This window comes from Knufia obscura, assembly GCF_036327395.1.
Source record: "Knufia obscura strain CCFEE 5817 isolate CBS 148926 chromosome Unknown scaffold_21, whole genome shotgun sequence".
Lineage (NCBI taxonomy): Eukaryota > Fungi > Ascomycota > Eurotiomycetes > Chaetothyriales > Trichomeriaceae > Knufia > Knufia obscura.
The window spans coordinates 230073-247701 of NW_027042707.1; the positions used below are offsets into that span (position 1 = coordinate 230073).

The window sequence follows — 17629 nt, forward strand, 5'->3', positions numbered from 1 at the left end:
AGCTCGCCATCATGCGCAACTGGTTGCTAACGGCCTTAAGTAGCCTGTTGCACTTCAGGCTAGCATGTGCTAGGCCCAGCTCGGGCTGGCAGCCATGGGCAGCAGGCTATGCCCCAGATTATGTGCTGAGTGCCACGGCTGAGAACATCACAATCAATTGTCTTTCGCGGTATTCGGTCGTGTTCAATGGGACTTTACCAGGACCTCCGCTGTACTTGAAGGAGAACCATACAACTTGGGTCAGGGTCTACAACAGCATTGAAGACCAGAACCTCACAGTGGTAAGCTTGTTTTAAAACGGACACGAACGGTCACCGCTAACACTCGCAGCACTGGCATGGTCTTAGTCAACGTACCGATATCTTCTCAGATGGAACGCCACAAGTATCGCAATGGCCAATAGCACCTTTCAATTACTTTGACTATGCCATAACGCCTCATGTCGGCGACGCTGGCTCATACTTTTACCATTCTCACGTGGGCATGCAAGCTCTTACAGCGAGTGGTATTCTCATCGTGGAGGACATCGAGGCAGATCCTCTCCCTTACGCCTACGACCACGATATCTCACTGTTGTTCCAAGACTTCTACAATAAGAATGACTCGGTCATGGAGGAAGGTCTTGTCGCGAATCCCTTCGTTTGGAGTGGCGAGCCAGAAGCGATTCTCATCAATGGCAAATCTGGCAATTCGTCCTTCGGAAATGCCACAGACGAGACATGTACGCCCGAGATCATCAAAGTCAATCCCGGAGAGGGCTATCGAATGAGGTTCATCAGTAATACTGCTCTCTCATTCGTGACGCTCGGAATCGAGGACCACGATAAGTTGACCATCATCGAAGCGGACGGAGAGTACACCAAGCCTTGGAGTACAGACCGTATCCAGATCGGCTCAGGACAGCGTTTCAGTCTCCTGTTTCAGGCAAAGACGGAAGAAGAGTTGCAAGTTCTAGGCAAGACCCAATTCTGGCTTCGGTACGAGAATCGAGATCGGCCCACCAACGTATCCGGCTATGCTCTGTTACAATATCAGACGGACGGTCAATCGGATTCTCTGCCAAAAGACCTGCCGGAGAAGCCTCCAGTTGAACTTCCTGGTGACCGAGCCAATGTCACAGGATGGTCGGAATATTCCCTGTCGTCGCTGGACAAGAAAAAGGCGCAGGACTTCCCGAAGCTTGCAGAAGTAACACGGACAGTCTACATTACAATGGGCCAAATAATCCGCGATGGCTTCTACAACGGATCATTTCATGGTATCGTACAATGGGCTCAGAATGACCTCGTATACCAGACCGAGTCAGCCCAGCGCAACAACACTGTCCCCTATCTCATTCAAGTCTACACCTCCGGCCAAACGCCAAACTACACTGCCGCTCTAGCAAATTATGGCTGGGATCCCACCGACAACAACCACGCTTTCCCAGCCCTAGTCGGCGAAGTCCTCGATATCGTTTGGCTAAGCAACTCCGGGCCAACCGGTGGCTGGGACTTCCACCCAATGCATGCCCACGGCTCCCATTATTGGGATCTTGGAAGTGGAAATGGTACATACAACGCGACTGAGAACGAAAAGCACTTCGAGAATTACACGCCCGCAAAGCGAGACACGACTATGCTGCACCGGTATGCGACGAAGGGCGAGATTCAAACGACTGCCGGCTGGCGTGCTTGGAGGATAAGAGTTACTGAGGACATAATCGGGGCTTGGATGATGCATTGCCATATTCTGGCGCATATGGTCATGGGGTCTCAGACGGTGTGGGTGTTTGGGGATGCACCGAGTATTCTTGAGCAGTTTCCAGTGCAGCCATATGTTGACGGGTATCTGAACTATGGTGGTGATGCATTTGGCAACGGGAGTTATGATCCATTCGCTGACGGTATCTACAAGAGGCGGTGATACTGCATGGTCCAGGTGAATGCCATAAAGAAATGCAGAAATCACGACGGACTGGTGTACCATAAACACCACTTCCTCATAGCAGCTTCCATTTCCAGATCAATACCTCCTCACAGAAAGAAGCAATTCCGACCCACCCCATCAAAAGCACGCTCACCTCCTCATCAAAAGGGATACCCCTCCCACTCCTTCTCAACCCTCTCCATCTCCTCCCTCCCATATTGTTCCACCTGCTCCTCATGTCTCCGATCCAAATACTCCAACAACACCTCCCCATACCTCTCCCTCCCCTTATACCTCCCCACATCATCCCCCCAACTCCGAACCGCACTCGCCAACCGCCCCGGCACACCAACCTCTTCACAAATCTCCGTCACCGGTAAGAAATACGTCCGAATCGTAAACACCACCCCTCCACTCCGCGGCAACCGTCTCAACGTCTGCCTCTCACTCCGAAAAAAATGATGCTCAATCGCCCTGTTCTTCTCAGCCGTATTCCAACTTATCCCCTCATCATCCTCATCCCCAATCGACCATGACCACGCGAGATCATCGTCAACTTGTAAAAAGTAATTGTTCCGCGCGACCATTTCCTCTGGTTTCACCCTGCGGAAGAAATTCATCATTCCCTTTTCGAGTTTGGATTTATATTGCGGGACGTCGCCGCTCGTGTGGATTTCTGAGAGGGGCATCCCGAATTTATCGCCTAGACGCCAGAAGCCGGCGAGGAGTATCGCGCCAGAAAGGAGGTAGTATTGGCCGTCGGGACGCTCGATCATGATTGCGAGGTCGTCTTGGACGAGACGCGCACAACTCTGGATTGGGTCTTCACTTAACGGTTCGGTGGCGCTGATATGTTCTCCGCTCCAGAGGTTTTGGATGCCGGTCTCAGTGCGCCGGTAGAGACTTGGATATCGCGCGGGGAGATAAATGACTAAGTCCTCGAGGAGTTCCAGTGCGGCTGGATAGGCATCGGGGTGGGTCCTGCAGCATTTATCGCCTCGTTCCTGGATACGACGTGCCTTGTTGGCGTGGTAAGTGGGGTAGTGGTTGTCTAGCTCGATCCAGTCGGTGTGTTTGGCTGTGCGGAGGCCCATGGTGACGTTGTATTTTGGGCCATAGCGGAAGGGGCGGTAGGGGAGGGGTGCGGTTTCTGTGAGCGACCAGTTTGGGTAGGGGGGTGGGGTGGGGAGGCGGAAGGGGGAGGGTGTCCATTTGCCGAACTCGCGGGGTGGTGGTTTGAATGAGGTTGTGCCTTTTTCTGTTGTTGGTGTTGTTGGGCGGGAGGGGTGGTTGGTGCGACGGCGGCGGATGAGGTAGGTTGTGAGGGTGTAGATTGTGAGGAGGGCGAAGAGGGTTGCGTAGACTAGTTCTTTGAAGTGTGGGTGGGAGGAGGCTTGTTGCCAGGTTGCTTCGAGGTGTTGTTTTGAGGACTCGAACTTGCCTGAGCAGAAGTGTTTCGATTTTTGGATGTGCGAGCTGGCTTGCTCGATGTATGGTGCCAGCGTTGCTTTGGCTCTGGTCATACTTTCCGAATCCATGGTCCGGTCACTGATGGTGTCGTTGAGCTGTGGCCGCTGTAATGTTAGCAACGAGGATCACCTGAGTCAGACACAAAGCAAGAAAGAAGAGTAGCACTACACGAATTCATTCTTGGTGTAGAGACCCCTCGACCACCATGTAAAGTGTCCCCATTTCCGACGCGCTTGTCCGCACAAAGTTTCCTTTCTCAACAGATTGTCGTGCCTTATGCATGAACAAGTTTGTGTTCTGGTTGTGCAGCATGCTTATCTGGAGCGTTATCTCGCTGCTGTGATGCAATACTCTTGCTCCGATGTCAGCTTTGACCAATGAGAGCGACGTTTGTGGTTTGAACTTTCTGGACAAAATTGCCGCATTAAGGATGGTCGAAGCTTCCCCACAGGTTGAGCATCCACTGCATGAGATCCGGTGCTCAACTGGCTGATTGCGCATAAAGTCGCTGCTTGTGCGAACATAGTACATAACAGTCGAGGCTGATGGTCACCAGTGTCTCGACAGATGCAGCTTTCAAGTAACTCCTCGAACCTGCGGTGGTCGTCTGCACAGCCGGCCGAATCTTTGAAATATGTGCCACTCAAGATTTTGCTGTGCCCACGGTTGCTCTCTCGACCGCTGGCGTTCAGTTTCATGCTCTGTCCTGTGGTCTTGGGGAGAATAATGTTATCGCCTTCGTCAATGCGTCCCGCTTGTGGCCAGAAGCTTCCAGTGCTGCAATCTGCGCAGCTTTGCGTGGCTGTCTGAGCCCTCTGAGCAAGCTGTGCGGTTGATGCATTCATGATAAACAGCGAGTAGCCGCCCTTGCTCGACAACGGCCAATTGCCAGGATGAACCGACCTCAGACTGCGTAGATGAGAAGACCTATAGAAGCCTGCCTCGGCAGCCTCTACCGTCTACTGAGGAGCGGAGCATATGAAATCAAATAACCACAGCGGTATTCGCATATCTCTCTTTCGCATCAGGTCGGCTCTTGGACTGAATTCTCCAAAATTGCAACTCAGACCCTACTCTTAGTAGGAGTTTTCTTCTCCTTTCCGTCGCCCTCAACGCCCGCTACCTCCCTCATCTTCTTCCGCTCCATGGCCTCGTCAAAGGCCTGCTGGTCTCGTTTCAGAATCCATTCACATTCATTCTTGAAGTCGCAGCTTCGACACTTCCATGCCTCCTCGAGTCTAACACCATCTGCATTTCTCTGACCACGCCACCAAGCGAGCGCTGCCGAGAGATATGCGTGGAGAAACTGCGGATTGAATTGAAAGGACTTGTGGCCGAGTAGACGCTTTGAAGATGAGGAACCCGGTGTGTGTCTGTAGGTTGAGGACATGTAGGAGGCTGTGAGGAGAGGACTTAAGCGGGTGGGCTGGGATGGAGGTGGAGGAAGGTCGGAGGTTGATTGCTGGGAGGCCGGTGGAGGCAGAGACTCGGATAGTGGTTGTGCTGGTGATTGTTCATCGAGAAGAAATGTGTGCTTAAACTGTGTCATCATGTAATCCCACATCGTTGACATGGTATTGTGTTGCAAAAGAACATCCATCGAATCTTGCGATGATGTGACCGTAGCCGCTTGTAGTTGTTCTTCCATCGACCCTTGAGATGATTGGGAGAAGATTTCTTGATTCATGCTACAGAGTTGTGCCAGAAAGGAGTCTGAGAATGTCTCATTGACGTCCAGGTCGTATCTTTCCGCCAGCCGGCTGAGTTCGAAGTTGCCTTGTACAAGATTTTCCAGCATGTGGTGGTAGAGGTGTAGCTGGACTATCGTGGGCCGCAGACTTGAGCCCGTAGGCAGTGTCGGTGTCGCCCTCGTCTTGACATCTGTGAGGTATATCCACTTCTCGTTCTGCGCTTCCTCCCCTTTCAACCGCTGCGATCCTTCCTTCTCTGGCTTCGCGAGTAGGTACTCGGTGATGCTGGTCTGGTATTCTGGAATCTCGGCAACAGGCGTGCTCTTCGCTTTGAGGTTCTCTTCATATTTTGGATCAGGACAGTCGTAGCTCAGCTCGTCAATTATGCCATTGACAAGCTCACCACCTATTGTGCCCCAGATCTCAAGTTCTCTTGTTCGACCTGTTTCTCGTAGAGTCCTCAGACCTTGACAGATATTCCAGAACCTCAAGCCCCAGCTGTCTTCTCTCTTTTTGGTCTCGACTGGTACAGTGATATGGACTTCATCTTCAAGAGACTTGTGTACGACAGTACCCTGCTTCATGGCAGGAGTTCTTCTCTTCCGACCATGTTTGCTGAGCACGTAGAAGTATTGTAGCTCGCACCATGATGGAGATACCAGATCTGTCACGGAGAGTGCCTTCTTCGGTGGCTTTCTGAAGCGATCGAGAGGTGACCTGTTATCAGGTTCGGCGGATACAGGAGGTGGTGTAGGCTCTTTCGCTGGGCTAGGGCTTCGTCTAGTATCTGATAAACGCTGGTCAGCATGTTAGCAGCCACAGGACGCGTCGAACATGTCCAACATACTACTTGCAGTCTGGAAGTCGCGTAGCACCTCGATCTCAGCTTCGTACTCGCGTTCTGAGGGAGGCAGACGCGTCTCGATGATAGTCTTGGGCAGCAGAACGCCGCGAGGTGGCTCATAATCTTCGATATCGGTCACGACAAAGGGCTCTTGCCTTTCCTCGTTTCCTGATGCGACTTGTGCTAGCAGATCATCGAGTAGCTCGATTTCCTCTGCGTCGCTGCCAAACTCACCATAATCACTGGCGTTGTCAAGTAGCGTATTGTGAGTAGAGGTGGCAGTCTCATCCATGTTTGCTCTGTCTAATTGAGTCATGACGACCACGACTCTGAGGAGTTCGAGTATTCATGATGGCAAATTCTTTGGAAAGGTTTCATAAAGAAGTTACAATGCGGTAGCTAGGCATGAAGCGCTTTGTGTTGGTTAGCAGGCAGCTGCACGGTTTTGGAATTCTACGTGCCAATCGATCTTTCATCTTCTCTTGTTTTGAAACTGCTCTATTCCTGTACAGGTCTATGGTCTATGGTATTTGCTTACGTCTGCTCATCATTGCTTGACAGTTAGTATCGGCTCCTCATGCTCTTCCTTCTCAGCCCGCCTGTTCAAGAAGCTCAAATATGTCTGCCAACACACTGCAAAAATCCCACTGAACATGAATCGGTACTGCGGTATGATATACGCGAAGCTGAACGCCGTCACTGCTGGCCAAAGCTTCAGACTATTCACAATGCTCGTCGGCACTGTATCTTTGATCCGCTTGATCACGCCTGATGGTGGCTCTCCTGTCAATACAGCTTGCATCCCAAAGAAGTAGCTGTTGAAGACGGGTGTGAATACTGCTTGTTGGACTACCACTTTGACTGCGACCGAGAGCCACCTTGAGGCGTAGTTGAAGTTATTGCCGAGGAAGATGAACCTGGGTATGTCAGCACCTTGGTTCAGGGATTTATCGCTTCTGGTCGTACCATTTGTAGCCGGGGATTGAAGCGACTGCGCCGATTGTGAGCATGCGCAGTGTCCGCTGGCCATCGTATTCTTCTCCTCCAATCTCTTGAGCGAGCATATCACCGCAGAAGTAGACAACTGTGGTTGTGCATAGTTGGACCGTCAGCGGTCTCTTCTGCTGCGTTCTATGAAACCAACCAAAGAAGTCGGTGACTGGTCCTAATCGGTGGTACCATAGCTGCGACGGGATGTCTATTGGTTCGTCTTTGGGTGGTTGCTGACCGGATTGGTGTCGTCGCGCAGTCCTGGGGTACCGGAATATATTTGCGCCATTCCTCCAGGGCACACGAAAGGTTCTGTTCATGTTATCGCGTCCATACCTGCTACTCTGCCAAAGGAAAAGGAAGATAAAGTTTTGGTGGGATCGGGTGTCTCTCCGGGGACTAATAGCGGCTTCGGGCATCGGCGCTTCGGGCACATCTAGGCATTGCGGGCACGACAAGCTCGGGACAATGAACATGTTATTTTTTGAACGTTCGAAATTGGTATTGTCTTATGGCAGATTGAGCTAATTGCCTGACTCACTCGAGTCTGCTCATATCTGTCTATGCATAGCTAGACTCACTGCGAGTCAATCTCCATGATTGTACACCCATGCCCATGTAAGCTCAATAGCTACCGCTTGCATCAAAAAAGCACCCATGAAACCCGATTCGCCTGTATCAACCCATCGTGAAAGAAGTCGTCATCATCGCAATCCCTTAAGATCGCTCACCTCGGAGTCGTCGAGCAAGCTGGATGTCCTTGGACTGGATGGTGACTCGCTTGGCGTGGATGGCGCAAAGGTTGGTGTCCTCAAAGAGGGAGACGAGGTAGGCCTCGACGGACTCCTGAAGAGCACCGATGGCGGATGACTGGAATCGAAGGTCGGACTTGAAGTCTTGAGCGATTTCTCGAACAAGTCGCTGGAAGGGGAGCTTTCGGATGAGGAGCTCGGTCGACTTCTGGTATCGTCGAATCTCTCGGAGAGCGACGGTACCTGGCTTGTATCGGTGAGGCTTCTTGACGCCACCGGTAGATGGTGCGGATTTCTAGAAAAATCGTCAATTTTCATGCTCAATGTCGATGGTGATGGCGACAACGTACTCTAGCGGCCTTTGACGCCAATTGCTTCCTCGGTGCTTTACCGCCAGTGCTCTCTATGTCGTTGTCAGTAAGCTGTCGGTGATGGCGAAAGTGTGCGACTCACTTCGAGCGGTCTGCTTGGTTCGTGCCATTGTGATTGGACTGGATGAAGATGTTTGAGAAGGTTGTAGAGATGTGGTTGTAAGAGTTTGGAAGTTGAAGTTGGTTGGTTGTGGATTGGATGAGTGGATGATGGAGAAGAAGACGATGTAGAGAAGGCAGAAGAGAAGAGAATAAGTAAGCGGCGATGGAAGGCAGGATGCTTCGCGATCACGACCAATCAGCGGCTGCCTGCTAGTGACACAACAAAAGCACGTGAGTGACGTGCGTTTGACATTTTTGGACCAATCATGCTGAGGTAGCTTCACATTGAGCTCACTTTATGCTTACTTATGATCTGAGCATGCAGAAAACGTGGGCATATCAAACATAACGCGTGCTTTCGAATGAACCTCGTCTCAAAATTCAGTAATGGGAAATGGTAGAACGGTTCAAAATATCATTCATGTTGAGAAATATCAGAACCTCAACTAGCGTGATCTCGGAACACGTTGCAGGGAGTGCAAGGGCCTGATTTATTTTGGGTGGCGTTTGTGGAGCGGTACCAGTTTCCACAACAGTGGTTGATCTGGCACGGGAGCCAACGAGCTTAAGACTCGCTGCACCAGCCTGAACTCTTCCGCCTAACTCATACTTCCCCACACAAGTCTATCCCACAAGTACATCTTCCATCCTCAAACACTTTACCACCTTCAACAAACTTCAATCCAACCTTCAACATGACTGGACGCGGCAAAGGTGGCAAGGGCCTCGGCAAGGGCGGCGCCAAGCGACACCGAAAGATTCTACGAGACAACATCCAGGGTATCACCAAGCCAGCCATCAGACGTCTTGCCCGAAGAGGTGGTGTCAAGCGTATCTCAGCCATGATCTACGAAGAGACACGAGGTGTCCTCAAGACCTTCCTTGAATCAGTAATCAGAGATGGTAAGATGCATCCTCCTACTTGCCTTGCAATCGCTAACCATTTCCAGCTGTCACATACACAGAACACGCAAAGAGGAAGACCGTCACATCTCTCGACGTTGTCTATGCTCTGAAGAGACAAGGCCGAACCCTCTATGGTTTCGGTGGCTAGATTATTTGCTTTTTGGTTTTCGATTGTTGATGTACAATTTGCCTGCATGGCACGGATTTGATGAATGAAATCAGTGAATGACACTGGGATAGGAAGGCGTTTCAATGTGGCGGGCATTCAATGCATGGTGCAGAGGTGATGGCATCACATGCGAGACCGAGGACATGATGTCCTATCTATGATGGTACAACGAACCAATGATACCACTTCAAACTTCATCAATTCTTTCTTCTCGTGCTCCTTCATGTACTGCTTAGGTCGGCTTCCGAAGACCTTATGACCCGAGGGACTACTGCTTCCGGCATTCCTGCGCCCATAGGCACTCTTCCTTACGCTGCCTGCAGTGTTGGAAGGAGCAGCCTCTATGCGCACAGTGGCGATCGTGTCCTTGCGTAGCTGCCACACGTTTTTCTAGCCATAAACATCTTCACGAACGCGCCCTGGGCTCTCGGGTGCTTCGACTTGCACCGCACAACGCCACGCAACGCGTAAATCATGTCTAGACAGATCCCCAGGCATGACACTCGCCTATGGAATTAGGCCTTCAATGCTTCCAGTGCTTCTATTGCCCTTGTGGCCTTTCCCGCCTCGCTTTCGCTGTATGTTAGTAGCTTGATGTCAAAACCCTCGCCGGTTCGATACCTGCTCGCTACTCGATGTTCCTTCGAGATTCATGTATGGCGGCATTCTGGTGGCAGCAGTGTCTTGGGTTTTAGACAACGTGAGACTTGTGACAGTGTGATCCCGCCCATGATACAGTTGTGCTTCTTGTATGGTTTCAAACTTCTGCTGGCGTTACCCCTTCATTGGGGAGCTGCATCCCCCCGGACATGGGCGCCCACTGCCTGCGTAGCCCGCCTAAAACAGTTGTGCTCAGGCGGCGACTTTTGATGAGGACGGAATTGGGCGCCGATATGCGCCTCTGGTTCTTTGGGGTCGCCGCAACAGCGTGGTGATCGTGTCTTGGCGGCTCTTGCTTGTGGCGCAACTCGTGTTCTAGTATTGAAGATAACTTCTTGCTGTCTGAGCAAAGCATGTTCTCTTCTATACCTACATGCCTGCTGCTTATACGACGGTGCTGAACGTCGGTTGAAATCATGCAGCGTAGGTTGATTAGGTGGCGTGGGCTTTGAATGTGTTTGTTTTGTCGAAGCTGGTGTGAGCATGTACTGAATAAAAACACAATGTTCAACCATCAAGGAATACATACTACGAATCAACACCACCGACACCGATATTAATCGACAAGTCATCAACATAGTTTGCATCATGTTCTTGCTTGACATGCAGCTCCGGGTTCCAGTATCGTCACAACCGCAATGAACAGACAATCAGTTTTGACCGGCCGCGTGGTAGATACATGGCTGATGCTATGCTTGTTCGATGAAGCGGATATCAGACTCACAACGGCCCATGCGCTCTGTGTACAACACGCCCCAGCCCGAGCGGCACGATGTCATGGACAATACAGACTACAGAGGGCACGCTTACGGTAGTACAAACATGCCGTCCGGCCGTGTCCTTCCAGCATTCGATACAAATGCAATGCCTGGCAGCAGAAATTGTCCGGACTCAAGGAGTAGCATGGTCTTCCGTCGAATCATGGAACGAAGAAGAATCAGAATGCGCCAGCCAGGTATACTAGCATGCTTCGAAAGCTACCTATTCCAGCTGTCTGCGCATCTGCTTCGTAGAGGTTACAGGTGGCGGCGATATCCGTACGTCAAGTTCGAAGCCGTTGAAAACTGTATGAATGCCTCTTATGGTTCTCTGCTCGCATGCTCCCTTGTCAACAGGCAGCTGCGACTGATCTTTCTGGCCTGACGAGACATCCATCGAAGCAACAAGCCTACTGACCAACCAAGCGAATTCAATAACTTGCCGACATGCTGGAAAGGCTCCAGCTCTCATGTCTCACCTCTCAGCTGCGAAGGAAAGCCTCTCAGCTTGAAAGTACAACAAAGCTGAATTTCTGGGCAACAAGAATGGTGCCTGAGCATAGAAAGTGCATCGCCTAGATCCCATACATCTCACACATACGTGGAATCCCAGATCCAGATCCAACGATCCACGTTGGCACAGAAGTACACAAAGAAGGGACATGTCAGCCACAGCTTCGCTAGTCAAGCCACAATATTCAAAAGCCGACAAGCGCGATTGGGCCATGCATTGAGAGTCTCCCCCTCCAAGCAGATCACACGACACCTGGAAGTTCCATAGCCACACCCTTGGCATAACAAAGCCAGGACGAGGAGGCATCGTACTTCACAAGCACTGGTTAGTGCACCATCAGACACGGCCGCACCGAAGCAAGCTGCGAGTACGAATACTCGTATCTCAAATTTTCTCCTACCGACGAGAACAGCCGAGAATACAGGTTGAACAGACACGCTTGGAACTTCCGCCCATGGGCTAGCGTAGCGTAGCCAAGGGATGCTGCTTGTGGACAGAATTCTTCCGAGCTCAAAACTTCTCATGCAGCCGCCCGACAAACGAAGATTCCACTATCCTTCCTGATGGGGTATCCCTACCATGTACCTGCAGAAACAACGTGTTCTCGAAGGTTGTGGAGCATCACAGAAGCACACCAGGTATTGTAACCACTTTCAGCCTTATGCTTACCCATTCCTACGTTACATGCATTGCCAAAATTGGTAACAAACAGATCAAATGCAACGAATGTTTCCGTGATGAGCTGAGCGCAATTCGGCATACGTGTTGTGATTGAAAGGTGACAATGGCCACAGAACAGCGGCACAATTTGTGCTCATCCCCTTCGGAAAGCGAGGGATGACACGGACAAATATCGGAGTCAGGCATTAATTCGTGCGGCCTTTAGCACAGCCTCAGCACGGACGATGTCACATTTTTGGCGTTCGACTAATAGATGCAGGGTCCAGTGCGAGCCGGGTCCCCCAACCCGGGCGTCAACGTCATACTATTTTCAAGAACTCGCATATTCGTACACTACTATTCCCAATCTTCCCACCGTACACTCACTAATAATAATGACTATACTTGCACTACAACTGTGATCAATTCAAAAGCAGCAAAGCACAAAGCACTTGCTCACGCTATTCTCGGTCGGATCTTACCCCGTATTCGACGGATTTCTACCTCATTCCGAACCCGAAGGCCGAGTCCAAGTACTATATTTCGCCACCTCGCTGATCATCTTTCTATTCTCAACTCAGACTCGGATCTACCTCTACACACTATATGCAAGCAACACCATACCAGAACGCGCCGAGCGTAGCCATACATCGACCAACTCCGACTACGACGCCTATGAACCAACAGTCCATGACTACACAAAGTCCTTTCGCTGGAGGTGTTTGGCCTAGGATGGGAGGAGATTTTCTGAGTGCTCTGCCTCGTAACTTCCAGGATCCCAGATACCACAAGCGTGCCTCTTCAGGCGGCTCTTCCGTAACGTCGAACGGTCCTGAATCGCCACAACAGGCGAGTACATATAATCCACGTATAGTTTCATCAGACGCCACCTATTCGCCTTCGAGAACCGACTTCGATTTTTCACCTCAATCGGCAAAGACAGTATACTCGATGCCAGAGTCGATGTTATATGCAAACAATGGAGGGTATGACATGAGGAGGATACATTCGTCAGGCCACGATGACCGCGCGTCGTATGGAGGGCCTCAGTCAGTGTCTACTATGAGTCATCAGAACTCACCAGCTACACCGCAGACGTGGGAGGAGCAGTACAGTGAGGAAAAGCCATATGCTGGCAACTTCCCATCTGCGGCATATCAGCAGTCACTGCAAGATGTGTTCCCAGATCAGAGTGCGCAGTATTCATTTGCAGCGAACAATCACAGACACACACTTCAAGAGCAGTTCTCGAAGTCGCAGCAGCAGCATCTACGGACAGGTTCACCCACGTCGAATCCGAGAGATAGATCACCATTTAAGCCTACATCTACTCTAATGGGCCAGGTACAGAGACCGCAGCAACAAGTTCCTCAGCTTCAGAAGCAGAAGACTTCGATATCGCCGAAAGAGCTGATGCTGGATGAGAACGATATTGAAGATAATCAGCCGTCACTATTTCCAGAGCAATCGTTCAACAGACAAACAAGCAACTTCTCGAATTTTTACAGTGTACCTTCATTCAACCACGAATCGTCGGTGCAGATACCTCAGCAGTACCCGTTTGTGAGTCAGTCGAGCAGTCAGAACATACCAGCAGACTCTACACCTGACTTTCCAGCACACATGCTTTCTATGGAGTCTACGAATGAGGAGGGACCATCGATGCCGTCAAGCCAGGAGTCAATGCATCGTCAGCCACCACGACTCGAAAGACCAGCCAACGTCACTTCTGATGCAGGCACATATTCGTGTACGTATCATGGTTGTCCAGAGCGGTTTGAATCTCCGGCAAAGCTACAGAAGCACAAGCGCGAAGGTCACAGACAGCACGAGTCAGCAGGACCGGTGAGAACTACAAGCGCCCTATCGAAGAACACCCAAGCAGGACCACATCGTTGTGACCGCATCAACCCAACCACTGGCAAGCCTTGTGGTTCGATCTTCTCCAGACCATACGATCTGACAAGACACGAAGACACGATCCACAATGCACGGAAGATGAAAGTAAGATGTCATTTGTGCACGGAGGAAAAGACTTTTTCGAGAAACGATGCTCTGACCAGACACATGAGGGTTGTCCATCCAGATGTTGATTGGGTGGGAAAGCAAAAGAAGCGCTCAAACAAGTGAGATCAGTCGAGATGATCACGGTCAAAAGCAAGATTTCGTTGACGACAACGAATATCCGAGCTCTAATCATGGATTCGGCACGACGTTGAAGGATGAACCTACGACGTCATCGAAGGGTTTGTTGGGGCTTAACCTTGTTTGTCGATAACTGCCTCATCCGGAGTTTCCTTTACGTCAATGGCGCCGAATATCGGCTACCAACAGATTACCCACGAATGAAGATGAGATGAATTATTATCACGAAATGAAGGCTATTCGGAGTTGTGCAAGCGATCATGAGTTATTTGGCGTTGGGTTGTACACTATTATGAAGCAAGCGAATTTGGCGGTTCTCTTCTCGGGGTTTGTGCATTACGGGCAGTGCCCGGTATAGCAATTTGCATGATCTGGTTAAGGGCGGTTCAACAATAATGGAAGATGGTATTGCAGACCCCTGCGAATATTGGGATAGACAAACCAAAAGTTTTGGAGGAGGGCTAGCTAGACTGTATCACCAGATCGAATACGAATTTAATGGCTCTACCGATTACCTGCACCATTGTTCTCGCCGTTAGCAGATTGCATTTCAATGATTATTGTCGCGTTGTATTTGATCAGACATGTCCAGCAATCATTGACCTCGTGCCACATGCTCGTGGCTTTCGTGGTTTGGTCTGTGTCTCAAGAACAGGCTGTGCACAGCTGCAGCACAAGTTGAGAGCGATTCGAATCTAGGCTCTGGAGGTCAACTCCGCTTGGTTCTAGATGCACACGCTGTGCTGTCCGGTCGTCTCCGGGCACCCCAGAACGAGAACTTTTCCACATCGACCACTCTTCCAACCATGCCAACACTGTTGCTGCTATTCTTGTCATGCCCTCCTTGAGTGCATTGTGATCATCTCGCAGACGTGTTCCCTTGAGTCTGACCACCATCAATAGCATCATCTATTCTGATGGGCAAATGGAAAGCCGGCCTAACCCCAGGTTGCGGCCGCAGCGGGCCCAGAGAATCACGCGCCCAGCCCGCATTCTGAGGCTGAACGCCCAAGATAGCCTAAACAACATACGACTAAGCAGCTTGTTTGTCGCAATGTGGCATACGTACCCTACCTTGCTTCGCCGGTCTGCTCACGTATGTTTTGCTTACGTAGTTGCGCAGGCTTCTTAAGTAAGTTCTTCGAGCGGTCATGAGTTTCTCTGCTGCGGTTGCCTTCTTCGGGTCATCTGACGCATACTGCCAACGGCGCTGCGTCCTCGGGTCGCGCCTGCGCGGGACATGCATAGGAATCTTTGACTAGCTTCTAGAAGTAAATACTTTGGAATCCTGGGAGCCAGTGTCGCAACCATTTCATGCCTGCTTTTGCGACGGCGCATTCGTGTCGCGGCTCAAGTGCTTTCTGATCGGTAAGCAATTCATGGTCACGGCCGTACTAGACTTCGCGCGGCCGTATATCGCGGCCGAGCCGTGGCTTATCGCCGTTCGCATGTTGTCCGGTGATGACCATTTCCAAAACAGGCATCACCAGATGAGTCTCTCTGACTCAGCATCGTGCCACATGCGGAGGAGGTGGGATTCGTGGTCGTCAACAACCCGACTCGATGTTCGCTGTGGCTTAGATTGCTATGGAACGAAAGGTGGATGCTAATGTACGTACGATGAAGACTCATGCACGATCGTAGGCGCTCGGCTTGTGCCGCCCGTGGTGCGGTAAAACGGAACCGCTCGACAGACAGGCATCAAGACTGTCAATTGCCGATGGTGGGAGGTGTGGCTGGTGAGATACGGTTGAGTCTTGCGGTATTGGTGCAGCTGACCTGTCCTCTCTCGGCGTTTGATACTTGGCTCCTGCTACCTCGAGGTCCCTTTGGGCTACTCGTCTTGTTGATCAATCGTATGCGACGCCTACACGTTGAGTCCTTGACAATGCAGGCGATGTAAGAGGACTCAGCTGATGCCATGACACTCTTGGGTGACCGCCACCGAGTGAGTTCTCAACACCTTTTCTGCGGATCAGTCAAGCGCGTATAAAGTAAGTACCGGTATAAATTTATTCGTTTTCGCCGCCCCAAGTCAGTACAGGCACTGCCGTATCAGCAATCATTACAGAGCTTATCGCACTCGATACGTCTACTATATATGGAAAGAAGACGCTGAGTATGACCAGCACCTCATCACCGGACCAAATGAAATGTTTTAGCCCCGAGCATTTGTCGCTTCATCATACTTGCAATTTCCGTGCCAAGGGCAGCCAGAAAGAGTCACGCACTACTTCACACCAGCACAATGTTATGAGGCCGGTGTCTCCACGTGACCAGTGATGGTACGAGTGGAACCTCAGTGGTTCTACTCAAGTAAGCTGAGTGGGATGTTGGGCCAGTGAGTATTTAATGCAAGGTCGAGTTATGCACAGGTAGGGTTCTGGTATAACTTAGGTTGACTACGAAGCTATGGAAACTATACGGAGGAGAGCCGTTGCTATATACTCCTGTCCCATACCTTCTTCGGGGTTATCCAAGGTGCCCAAGGTTGTCTAAGGTCGAACCTTAGGAACCTTGGTGACCTTGGATCCCTTTTGGGATATCACGTGCTTTCTCGCTTGTCCTTCCGTGTCCCAAACTGTTTTCGTCCTTGTCCGATTCTGGTCTCAGCCCACTGGCTGATTCTACTTCTGGCGCATGCCCTGACGTGTGTCCTGGCGTGTGCCCTGGTGTCCATCTGGTCGCATGCCTGGTCGTGCGCCTGGCCGTGCACCTAGTCGTGCACCTGGTCGTGCATTAAACCGTAACACTATCCCCTCTCTAGTCTGCTTGCGTCCTCGCAAGTATAAATAGTTGGTATGTCCCTTCCTCTTTGTCTTTTCCTTCCTTTTCCTGGTGATGGCTGACAATGCCGAAGTCGCGTTCCCAGGCCGAAGTTGAACGATATCGGAGACTCGGCACCAACATTATCGCAACCGGTATTCGAGCCATGGAGGCGTGTCCGCAATGTGTTAAGTCGAAAACGACGTGCATGATTCGACGTGGGTACAAGAAGTGTGGCCCTTGTACCAAGAAGGGTATGACTTGTGGTGGTAACTTCTCGCAGGCGACGTTCGATCGTCTGGAGAATAAGAAGCAAGAGCTGCGGCAACAAGCGAAACAAGGTCGCAAGTTGATGGTGACATTTGCGAGACAGCTCCTCCTTCAAGAGGAACGCGTGGCCGCCATAGAGGCGAAGCTGGAGCGACTAACGCGCCGTCAGGACGCCCTGCTTGACCATGAGGCTCGTGCGTTAGGAGAGATGGACGAGATGGCTGGTGACTCCTCGATCGCCGAACAACAGGTGTTCGATTTTCGAGACCCCCTCCTTCTTCAGGACGACCCGGCGAACCTAGACATGCCGGACGACTTACCTAGTCCTGGTCCTGAAGGGGATCCGGGGTATCCTCCCTTTGATTGGAACGCGGTGTCCGATGATCAGCAATTCGATTGGTCCGAGATTTTGAATGTTGAAGGAAGTCGGAAACCTGCTGGGTCGTGACATCGGTTCGTGGTACCCATATGCTTTCTGATTCATCTTATTCTAACTATTTTACCAGGTACATGGGCTCATCCAAGTCTGAATAGCCAATAATCTTTTCTATGTTTTGTTCTGGTGTTTGGTACTCGGGATCGATGTCTTGTCTGTGTTTAAGCGGGGTGTTTTAGTGTGCTTGTTCCAGTAATGCTACATGGAACACTAGGTG

At 50.9% G+C, this 17629-nt stretch overlaps 8 protein-coding genes across 8 annotated transcripts; 4 read left to right on the top strand and 4 right to left on the bottom strand.

The window, feature by feature from the left end:
- Nucleotides 1-11: 11 nt before the first annotated feature.
- PMZ80_010884 (uncharacterized protein) lies at nucleotides 12-1905 on the top strand (the record flags this gene model as incomplete). The annotated part of the gene is made up of 2 exons (XM_064879272.1): nucleotides 12-281; nucleotides 331-1905. 2 exons carry the CDS (start codon nucleotides 12-14, stop codon nucleotides 1903-1905), a joined length of 1845 nt encoding a protein of 614 aa, XP_064725036.1.
- Nucleotides 1906-2069: 164 nt separating this feature from the next.
- PMZ80_010885 (uncharacterized protein) lies at nucleotides 2070-3446 on the bottom strand (the record flags this gene model as incomplete). The annotated part of the gene is made up of 1 exon (XM_064879273.1): nucleotides 2070-3446. One exon carries the CDS (start codon nucleotides 3444-3446, stop codon nucleotides 2070-2072), a length of 1377 nt encoding a protein of 458 aa, XP_064725037.1.
- Nucleotides 3447-4441: 995 nt separating this feature from the next.
- PMZ80_010886 (uncharacterized protein) lies at nucleotides 4442-6205 on the bottom strand (the record flags this gene model as incomplete). The annotated part of the gene is made up of 2 exons (XM_064879274.1): nucleotides 4442-5856; nucleotides 5917-6205. The coding sequence occupies 2 exons, from the start codon at nucleotides 6203-6205 to the stop codon at nucleotides 4442-4444; spliced, it is 1704 nt and encodes a 567-aa protein (XP_064725038.1).
- A 255-nt stretch (nucleotides 6206-6460) lies between these two features.
- PMZ80_010887 (uncharacterized protein) lies at nucleotides 6461-7223 on the bottom strand (the record flags this gene model as incomplete). Its single annotated transcript, XM_064879275.1, has 2 exons — nucleotides 6461-6830; nucleotides 6880-7223. The coding sequence occupies 2 exons, from the start codon at nucleotides 7221-7223 to the stop codon at nucleotides 6461-6463; spliced, it is 714 nt and encodes a 237-aa protein (XP_064725039.1).
- A 397-nt stretch (nucleotides 7224-7620) lies between these two features.
- HHT1 (histone H3.1) lies at nucleotides 7621-8136 on the bottom strand (the record flags this gene model as incomplete). Its single annotated transcript, XM_064879276.1, has 3 exons — nucleotides 7621-7950; nucleotides 8006-8058; nucleotides 8109-8136. 3 exons carry the CDS (start codon nucleotides 8134-8136, stop codon nucleotides 7621-7623), a joined length of 411 nt encoding a protein of 136 aa, XP_064725040.1.
- A 687-nt stretch (nucleotides 8137-8823) lies between these two features.
- Nucleotides 8824-9182, top strand: HHF1_2 (Histone H4; the record flags this gene model as incomplete). The annotated part of the gene is made up of 2 exons (XM_064879277.1): nucleotides 8824-9031; nucleotides 9079-9182. The coding sequence occupies 2 exons, from the start codon at nucleotides 8824-8826 to the stop codon at nucleotides 9180-9182; spliced, it is 312 nt and encodes a 103-aa protein (XP_064725041.1).
- Nucleotides 9183-12401: 3219 nt separating this feature from the next.
- On the top strand, nucleotides 12402-13925 carry PMZ80_010890 (uncharacterized protein; the record flags this gene model as incomplete). Its single annotated transcript, XM_064879278.1, has 1 exon — nucleotides 12402-13925. The coding sequence occupies one exon, from the start codon at nucleotides 12402-12404 to the stop codon at nucleotides 13923-13925; it is 1524 nt and encodes a 507-aa protein (XP_064725042.1).
- A 2866-nt stretch (nucleotides 13926-16791) lies between these two features.
- Nucleotides 16792-17424, top strand: PMZ80_010891 (uncharacterized protein; the record flags this gene model as incomplete). Its single annotated transcript, XM_064879279.1, has 1 exon — nucleotides 16792-17424. One exon carries the CDS (start codon nucleotides 16792-16794, stop codon nucleotides 17422-17424), a length of 633 nt encoding a protein of 210 aa, XP_064725043.1.
- Between the last annotated feature and the right edge of the window lie 205 nt (nucleotides 17425-17629).